Source organism: Nematolebias whitei, chromosome 21 (assembly GCF_014905685.2).
Source record: "Nematolebias whitei isolate Nwh7 chromosome 21, NemWhi1, whole genome shotgun sequence".
Lineage (NCBI taxonomy): Eukaryota > Metazoa > Chordata > Actinopteri > Cyprinodontiformes > Rivulidae > Nematolebias > Nematolebias whitei.
The window spans coordinates 8,480,127-8,490,458 of NC_056518.1; the positions used below are offsets into that span (position 1 = coordinate 8,480,127).

General features: G+C 43.4%; 1 protein-coding gene across 1 annotated transcript; it reads left to right on the forward strand.

The window, feature by feature from the left end:
* The first annotated feature begins 7,681 nt into the window (after nucleotides 1–7,681).
* Nucleotides 7,682–8,791, forward strand: bdkrb1 (bradykinin receptor B1). The gene has a single exon (XM_037694933.1). It carries the CDS (start codon nucleotides 7,682–7,684, stop codon nucleotides 8,789–8,791), a length of 1,110 nt encoding a protein of 369 aa, XP_037550861.1.
* Nucleotides 8,792–10,332: the final 1,541 nt, after the last annotated feature.

The window sequence follows — 10,332 nt, forward strand, 5'->3', positions numbered from 1 at the left end:
AACATGGGTGTGCTATGGGGTCTCCAGTTTCTCCTATTGTTGCCAACCTGTACATGGAGGAGGTAGAAAAGAGAGCCTTGACATCCTTTTCAGGGACACCACCAAGTCATTGGTTCAGGTATGTTGACGACACCTGGGTTAAAATTAAATCTCAGGAAGTCCAACATTTTACTGACCACATCAACTCTGTGGATAAATACATCAAGTTCACACGAGAAGATGAAAAAATTGGCAAGTTGGCTTTCTTGGACTGTGAGGTATCAGTCTCTGATAGAGGACATTTGCAAACTGAGGTGTACCGCAAACCCACCCACACAGACCAGTATTTGCAGTTTGACTCCCATCACCCTTTGGAGCACAAGTTAGGAGTCATCTGGACTCTGTATCACAGAGCAGACAGCGTCCCCACTAGCTTAGGAGCCAGGCAGAAGGAAAAATCCCACACAAGACAGGCTCTAGAGCAATGTGGATATCCTAACTGGGCCTTTGTAAAAGCAGAGAAGAAACCCAAACAGGACTCCAGTCAGCCAACAGGTGAAAAGGAGGAACCCAGACCCAGACCAGTGGTCATTCCGTATGTTGAGGGAGTATCAGAGAAACTGAGACGTTTATTTTCTAAACATAACGTCCCAGTGGCTTTTAAACCCCAAAATACATTACAGCAAAGACTGGTTCATCCCAAAGATCCAGTCCCCCGGCACAAACAGAGTAATGTGTATGCTGTTCAGTGTCAGGAGGGCTGTGATCAGTCTTACATCGGGGAAACAAAACAGCCACTGGCCAAAAGGATGGCCGAGCACAGAAGAACAACATCATCAGGCCAGGACTCTGCGGTCTACACTCATCTCCAGGCCAGCGGTCACTCTTTCAGGGATGAAGATGTTCACATCCTGGATAGAGAGGAACGATGGTTTGAGAGACGAGTAAAGGAGGCCATCTTTGTGAAAAGAAACCGTCCATCGTTAAACAGGGGTGGAGGCCTACGTGTTCAATTGTCCCCCTCTTAAAATGCTGTGATTGCTAGTATCACTCAGCCCTCTGTGAATAGTAAACAGCCATCAGTGTGCTAATGATCCATTGTTAGGCTGATGGTCCTTCTTGAGCATGTGATCAGCTGGTTTTGGTTGTCAGCAGCAAAACTGGTTGATCCACTCTGAGAAGGTGTTATTTAAGAGACTGAGCTGAATACAGCACCTCAGACTGAGGAAGTCTCTCAGATGAGAGACGAAACGTTTCTACATTTTTTTGTTGTTTTGCTTTGTTTTGTTGTTTTTGAATGTCCAGAGGACCAGATTTAACTTTTTTAGAACATGCTTTGTCATTTTGGATGCATTTTTTGATAAATTATTCTTGTTTGGTCAAAAGTGTGAAGACTGACATTCTGAGATGAATGTGTTTTATTGATTTGCACAGCTTTACTTAAACATTACTAAATTTATAACTTTTTCAACTGTGTCCCAAGCGGCACCTAAAAATCTCCTGGACTACAGTAAGCTGGGTGTTTTATTCCCAGTTACTAACCAGCTTGCAAATCAAGGTTGGAAAGAGCTCTAAATGATTGGCTATAGAGTAGCCATTTAAAATAAAATATGTTTTTGAACAATCCTATTGAAAAGGGCACTAATTAGGGCAGCTGTGGCTGAGGGGTTAGAGCAGTCGTTCCCCATTGCAAGAGTTGGGGGTTCAATTCCACCAGCAGTCACATGCTGAAGTGTCCCTGGGCAAGAAACTGAACTCCTCATTGCCTCCCATGTGTGTCCCATCGGTGTATGAATGTGACAAAGCACTGATTATTTATTGTATAGATATAACAAATGAGAAAAACAGCCATGGGGGCGGCTGTGGCTGAGTGGTTAGAGCAATCGTCCTCCAATGAAAGAGTTGGGGGTTCGAATCCACCAGCAGTCACATGCCGAAGTGTCTTTGGGCAAGACACTGAACCCCTAGTTGCCTCTGATGTGTGTCCCATCGGTATTTGAATGTGATAAAGCTCTGATTAGTCCCTTTAGAATGATTTGTTCAATTATCTGTGTAGAGATCTAGTAGAGTGTTGTACTAATGGGTAAATGAGGACACAGATTGTAGTGTAAAGAGCTTTGAGTATCTTGAAAGAAGATAGAAAGGCGCTATATAAGTACAGTCCATTTACCATTCTCTTACAGAGACAATTTAGAGTTACCAATCAGCCTAACATGCCTGTTTTTGGTCTGTGGGAGGAAACTGGAGTACCCGGAAAAAACCCACACATGCATGGAGAGAACATGCAAACTCCACCCAGAAAGGCCCCCGGTCGGGATTTTATTCGATGATCTCATTGAGAGGTGGCACCTCTACCAACTGTGCCACTGTATCGCCCAGTCATTTTCTTTAAATGGTAAATGGACTGAAATGTTTCGTGCCTCTATTGTCGAGGCGGCTTACCAGAGCTGCGGCCGCAAGGTTGTCGGTGCCTGTCGCGGCGGCAACCCTCGAACCCGATGGTGGACACCGTCGGTGAGGGATGCTGTCAGGCTGGAGAAGGAGTCCTATCGGGCCTTTTTGGCCTGTGGGACCCCGGAAGCAGCTGATGGGTACCGGCAGTCCAAGCGACATGCGGCTCGGGTGGTTGCTGAGGCAAAAACTCGGGCATGGGAGGAGTTCGGAGAGGCCATGGAAAACGACTTCCGCACGGCTTCTAGACGATTCTGGTCCACCATCCGGCGTCTCAGGGGGGGAAAGCGGTACGCCACCAACACTGTTTATAGTGGGAGTGGTGTGCTGCTGACCTCAACTCGGGATGTTGTGGGTCGGTGGGCGGAATACTTTGAAGACCTCCTCAATCCCACTGGCACGTCTTCCACTGAGGAAGCGGAGCCTGGGGACGCTGGGTCGGGCCCTCCAATCTCTGGTGCTGAGGTCACCGAGGTGGTTAAAAAGCTCCTCGGTGGCAGGCCCCTAGGGTGGATGAGATTCGCCCAGAGTTCCTTAAGGCTCTGGATGTTGTAGGGTTGTGTTGGCTTACGCGACTCTGCAATATTGCGTGGACATCGGGGGAAGTTCCCCTGGATTGGCAGACCGGGGTGGTGGTCTCCCTATTCAAAAAGGGGGACCGTAGAGTGTGTTCCAACTACAGGAGAATCACGCTCTTAAGCCTCCCTGGTAAGGTCTATTCGGGGGTTCTGGAGAGGAGGGTTCGTCGGATAGTCGAACCTCAGATTCAGGAGGAACAGTGCGGTTTTCGTCCTGGCCGTGGAACACTGGACCAGCTCTACACTCTCAGCAGGGTCCTGGAGGGTGCGTGGGAGTTTGCCCAACCAGTCTACATGTGCTTTGTGGACTTGGAGAAGGCGTTCGACCGCGTCCCTCGGGGGGCCCTGTGGGGGGTACTCTGGGAGTATGGGGTACCGGGCCCTTTGATACGGGCTGTTAGGTCCCTGTATGACCGGTGTCAGAGCCTGGTCCGCATTGCCGGCAGTAAGTCGGGCTTGTTCCCGGTGAGAGTTGGACTCCGCCAAGGTGGCCCTTTGTCACCGATTCTGTTCATAACTTTTATGGACAGAATTTCTAGGCGCAGCCAAGGTGTTGAGGGGATCCGTTTTGGTGGCCTTAGGATTGCGTCTCTGCTTTTTGCAGATGATGTGGTCTTATTGGCTTCATCAGATCGTGATCTACAGCTTTCGCTGGAGCGGTTCGCAGCCGAATGCGATGCGGCCGGGATGAAGATCAGTTCCTCCAAATTCGAGGCCATGGTCTTGAGCCGGAAAAGGGTAGAGTGCCCTCTCCGGGTCAGGGAGGAGGTCCTACCCCAAGTGGAGGAGTTAAAGTATCTTGGGGTCTTGTTCACGAATGAGGGAAAAATAGAGCGTGAGATCGATAGGCGGATAGGTGCAGCGTCTGCAGTGAAGCGGGCGCTGTACAGGTCTGTCGAGGTGAAGAGAGAGCTGAGTCAAAAGGCGAAGCTCTCAATTTACCGATCGATCTACGTTCCCACCCTCATCTATGGTCACGAGCTTTGGGTTGTGACCGAAAGAATGAGATCTCGGATACAAGCGGCCAAAATGAGTTTTCTCCGCAGGGTGTCTGGGCTCTCCCTTAGAGACAGGGTGAGAAGCTCGATCATCCGGGAGGGACTCGGAGTAGAGCCGCTGCTTCTCCACGTCGAGAGGAGCCAGTTGAGGTGGCTTGGGCATCTGTTTAGGATGCCTTCTGGACGCCTCCCTGGTGAGGTGTTCCGGACACGTCCCACCGGAAGGAGGTCCAGAGGAAGACCCAGGACACGCTGGAGGGACTATGTTTCTCGGCTGGCCTGGGAACGCCTCGGGATTCCCCCGGAAGAGCTGGCCCAAGTGGCTGGGGAGAGGGAAGTCTGGGCCTCCCTACTTAGGCTGCTACCCCCGCGACCCGACCCCGGATAAGCGGAAGAAAATGGATGGATGGATGGGTAAATGGACTGTACTTATACAGCTCCTTTCTATCTTATCAAGATACTAAAACTCTATACAACACAATCTGTGCCTCATTTACCCATTCATACAGCACTCTACTAGATCTCTGCAAAGACTAACCAGAGCTTTGGCACATTTATACACTTATGGGACACACATCAGAGGCAATGAGAAGTTCAGTGTCTTGCACAAGGACACTACAGCATGTGAGTGCTGGTGGAATCGAACCGCCAACTCTTGCATTGGGAGGACGACTGCTCTAACCACTCAGCCACAGCTGCCCTTTGAAAATGTTTCCATGCAGGGTTGAGGAAGAGCTGGTGCCATCTGCTGATAATGCCAGAATACTTTAGAGCTCAAAGAAAGTCTGAAGGAAAAAAACATCTGGCTGTGCACATTTGACTGATGGATCAAATTGTTTAACCAAACTTATACTTGGTCCTATTTATTTTAGAGGCCTTAGGATTTTACAGAGAAAACCCTGAGTAAAGTAAAACATTGAAAAAGTTCAGACTACACCATTATGAGCATGTGAATATTTGTATATATGTATTTTTTTAATATAGAATAAGATAATTTAAAATAATAGGTGGCTTCCATGCATTGCAATGGCAGCCCCCAATAATACCATTATTTTGTGGACGCTTATGAAGCATTCCTTCTATTGTGATCCATTTTTCTTCTGTACATTTTTCAGTGCAATTCTCATCCAGCAGTTTTCATCTACTTCAACAAATCATAAATCAAAACATTCAGCTCTTTCAGGACAATCCCGCTATGACCTTGTATGCTTGTATTGGTGCAACTTTAGCTTTTTGAAATATTTTGCCTTTTCTGCTTTTTCTTCCTCAAAGAAAATGAACTGAGCTCATTTTACATCCTTCAAATCTTTAGATGTGTTTACATTGTTATACTGCTCATTTCACATTTTGTTCTGCTTCAGCTTCTTTCAGCTTCTGCAAATTTAAACTCTTCTTAATCTATTTTCAGCTAATTTTAGTTTTTTTCAGATAATTTCCACTTTTTTGTGCCCATTTAATTTTCTTTCAGCCTAATTGAGCAAACATGTTCGTTCTGCTTTCTTCTGGTAATTTAAGCTTGTTCTACCTTTTCAGCTAACTTCTTAGAATCTTTTAGCTAATTTAAACTTTTTTTAGATAAATTCAAATTTTTCATGGTAATTTCTGCTACTTTCAGCCTAAATAACTTCCATCCATCCATTATCTTTTGCCTGCTTCTTCCATTTTGGGTCACGGGGGTCACTGGTGTCCATATCTAGGAGTCACTGTATGAGAGGCGGGGTACACCCTGGACAGGTCTCCAGTCCATCACAGGGACACATAGAGACAAATGAGACAAACAACCATTCACTCTCTTACTCACACCTAGGGACAATTTAGAGTTACCAATCAGCCTAACATGCATGTTTTTGGTCTGTGGGAGGAAACTGGAGTACCCGGAGAAAACCCACACATGCACTCTTTGGTTGGCCTTGTCGCTGTTTTAAGTGCTCTATAAATAAAATGGTATGGTACAGGTATGGTATGCACAGAGAGAACATGCAAACTCCACCCAGAAAGGCCTCCAGACAGGGATTTAAACCGGGGACCTTCTCACTGAGAGGCAGCATCTCTATCAGTTGTGCCACCACGCTGCCCCTAAATAACTTATTTCTGCTAACTTCAGCTTTTTCTGCTATTTCAGCTAGTATTTAGCTGGTTTTTATGCTAAATTTAGCTTTTTCAGTAAATGCCACGTTCTTGGAGCTCATTTCAGCTCCTTCTGCTTCCTTCTAGTAGTATAAGTTTCTTTTTGCCTTTTCAGCTACTTTCAGCTATTACCGGTGCTATATTTGCTAATTTCAGCTTTTTAGCTAAATTCCTAATTTTTGTGCAAATTTCTGCTTATTTAAATCTAATTCAGCACAAATGTGTTCTTTCTGCTTTCTTCTGTTAAACTAGGCTTGTTCTTCCATTTCAGCTATTAAACATCCAACATTGTTCAGTCAGGTCATCTGGATTGTTTCTTTTGTTGCTGAGATGTTTCATCCTTCATCCAAAGGACTTCATCTGTTTGAGGAGCCACAAACAAACTGAGCCCCACAAGCAGCCCACTCCCATAGTGGAAAAAAAAATAGTTTGCTGGTGATAAGATGGTTTCTGGGGCCCACTCTCTCCCCAGTCAACTCCTCTGAGGCAGCCATAGCCAAAGTGGTTCAAAATATCATCGGAGCAACGGATGAATGACAAAACATCTTAGCAAGAAAATAAACTGTCCAGATGACCTGACTGAACATTGTAGGATTTTTTTACCTGGATTTTTGAGCATGGACTTTGATGTATTTCAATGTTTAGCTAATTCCAGCTGTTTTCAGCAAGTTCTTCTGCAATAAGCAGTCACACTGCATTTTCGCAGGAAATGTAATTTCTCTAGTTATTACTGGCTTCACCTGGTCTGTTCTCTGAACATCTTCAAAGCCCTGACAAGTCACAGCTGCTGTATTGACTAAAAATTGCCATAAAAAACATATATGATAATGGGTAAACATTAGTATTTTAAATTACTTTAAAACATCAGCAAGATTCCTTTATAAACAAAACCTATAATTTCTTCTCTTAATCATAGAATTCAGTTTGTTCCTCATCTATTCTATTAAAACACATCATCTGTAGAGCTTAGCTCTTTTATGTAACACAGAACCAATCTGGACTTTTTTCTAAACAAGTTGATATATTGAACTGCTTGGCCAAGGGTGTGGAAGAATTCACAGATATATACAAAAGCACTTGCAGCAGATCTTCCTTCTCTTGCTGTGTACACTTACCAGAGGCTTGGTGTACACAGCTGAGCTCTGACGCCGATGTGTCTTTTATCTTTACCATTCTGACCAAATCAAGGTAGCTTTCATGCAACCAAAGGTAAGAGCTTCTTTTTATATTAGTTTATTTATATGTTCTAAGCATTAATGATGGTACACCACCTTTTCAAAAATGTTCAGTTAAAATAGTCCAGCATGAAAATCTGAAAACTTTATTTGAATGTAATGCAAGTGTAGCATAGAAAGTTAATCTGAGAATAATTATTTTGTCCAGAGATGAGTTAAGCTAACAATGTGGTTGTAAACTTAAGATGCTTATTCATATTGTGCATGCTTATTTCTAATGAGGAAAATGATTATTTGTTGAAAACAAAATGTTGGTTATTAAGAAAAAAACAGCATTTTACTAACAGATTATGCATGATTTGTTTCCTAGCTTATGGAGCAACTTACTTCAGTAACTATAGCATCAGTCTGGCCTGCAAACAGCAGCATTGTCCCCTCATTTGACCCATCAGAGTCTTCAGCCTCCACAGAATGGGAACTGATCCACACCATCCTCCCCCCTTACATCTTCATCATATCCTTGTTAGGGCTTCTCTTCAACGGCTTTGTCCTGGCAGTTTTTGCAGCCCAACGAGATCGACTGACTGTACCGGAGCTATATTTAAGCAACCTGGCACTGGCTGACTTTCTTCTGCTCTGTGGCCTCCCTTTTTGGGGAACATACATCCTGAACAGGTTTAACTGGTCTTACGGCGATGCTTTATGCAAACTAGTCAACTCCATAATTGGCATCAATTTCTACACCAGCATCTACACCCTGGTCATGATTAGCATTGACCGCTACCTAGCTCTTGTGAAAACCATGAAAGCTAGATGGCTAAGACGGACACTTTATGCCAAGGTGATCTGCTTCATCATATGGCTGCTGGGGATCTTGTTGAGCACGCCAACCATAGTTCACAGAAAGGTGAAGTTCATGGAGGAGTTCGAAACAACGTCCTGTGTTCTGGATTATGCTCATGAAAGTTTTTGGAAGCTTGCCCATCAGATTCTAATGAATGTAGTGGGCTTTGTGCTCCCTGTTCTGGTTATTGTTTTCAGCAGCTGGAATATAATCAAGGCTTTGGCTCGTAGGACGGAAAGTGGAGGCTTTCATGACGCCAATGACACAAAGGCCACAGTTCTTGTATATGCTGTTACACTGTTATTTTTACTGTGTTGGACTCCCTTCCAAGTATTCACTTTCCTCGACACGCTTTGCGATGTCAAAGTGTTGGATGAGATGTTGTGGTTTCACACTCTCAACATAGGAGGACAAGTTTCTGCATATTTGGCCTTTCTCAACAGCACCCTGAACCCTCTGGTCTATGTATTTTCCGGACAGTACTTTAGGAAGAAAGTTAGCGTCATTTATAGAAGAGCTAGACATCAGCGCAGAGGGTCAGACATGACTACATATCAGCGTTCAGTTGTATCCACTTACTTAAACAGAACAGAGCAAATTAAGCCAGTGGTCATTTTTAACACAAAGGATCAAATGTGACTTTGATGACATCCTGTTATCCATTTCCATTTACTGTTTATGGATACAACAAACAGGATTGCACTCTCAAATTGTTTTTTTCTTCTTTTTTTTGTAACACTAAACACAACAATATTGATGTTACACAGTTAAGCAGCACTGAGAGGATGTTTTATTCTACAGTATGTGAAAATAATGGATACAAATTGAGATAATGGATTTTCAGGACAAGAAATTGAAGCAGAATTTATGATAACAGACTCCATTATCACCCTCATATGCTGGACAACATAAATGTGAAGTATGCATCCATTTATTTAATCTGTTAGATTCTTCACTTGAGATGTAAACAAATAAAAAATATGTTTAAGCATATTTTCAGTTCATTTTACCTTAATCTCATCATCACTGTGAAAAAGGACTATTCATAAATACATTTAGTCATTTTTTCACATATTTTTTCCTGTCTAACACACTCAAAGATGAAATTCTGCATGAACTGTACAGTAGCTACAAAACAATGTGTATGTATCAATATGTTGGTAGTGGTAAAATCATAGGTACAGCAAGTAAACAATTACAATGTGAGAAGATTAAGCTTAAGGAAACTTGTCTTTGAGGTCTTTTAAAGCAAAATATGTTACATTTTTCATGTCAGAGCTGTTGTTGGATCAAGTTCTTTGGTATTTCTATTAATACTTCTAATGCATTCTGAGGTAAGGATTGCAGTGCAGGAAAACTGTTTATCTGCGAAGCCGTTGTCGTGTTTTCCCCCAGACCCATGTCCTATTATCCGTCTGGTTTATAATTGCTGTTTTAAAACAACAGTCTGGGTTTTTGAATGTGCTTTACACTGGCAACCAGCGACTCTGCTGTCTGGTGGGCGGCAAGTGGAGCTTAAACACACAGTTTCAAAACGGATTTATAAGCAGTGTCTGGTGATATCAAAATGTTTTCAATACACCATTCAAGCTTATAAATTCAAATGAAAAAGGTGAGCGGGAAGCTTTGAGATAATGAGCTAATGTCTTGTCTGTTGCTTAAACTAAACATCAACATTGAAGCCCAGACTATTCTTTTGTTGTTCTTTTGTCCAGATTGTTCGTTCACTCAAATTAGCTAAGATGCTTCACAAGCTCTGGATTATTAAACAAAATAATTTCAACATTGGTCCACATAGTGAGAAGCTGGACAGCACAGGTGCTTTGCAGCTAGAGTTTGACTCCCAGGTGGGGTCTTTGTACATGGAGGTTGCATGTTCTCCTTGTGCATGTATTATGTTCTCCAGCATGCATGATTTTTTTTGGGTACCCAGGTTTCCTACCAATCAAACGCATCAGATTATTCAGATTGTCTAACCCTAAATTATCATTCTGTGATGGACTGGAGACCTGTCCAGGGTGTCCCCCACCTCTAGCAAAATGATGACTATTTCTAAAATGATGGATTTTTGTGGGAGTGGTGGCGCAGAGGTTAGAAGATGGGCCTGTGATCAAAAAGATTTAAGATTCAACTCCCGGTATCGTCAACATCAAAATGTGGGTGGAATAGGTGGAACACCC

Bases quoted from the DNA above. Each gene is read 5' to 3' on its own strand.
- bdkrb1 (XM_037694933.1), top strand. From the start codon at position 7,682: ATGGAGCAACTTACTTCAGTAACTATAGCATCAGTCTGGCCTGCAAAC.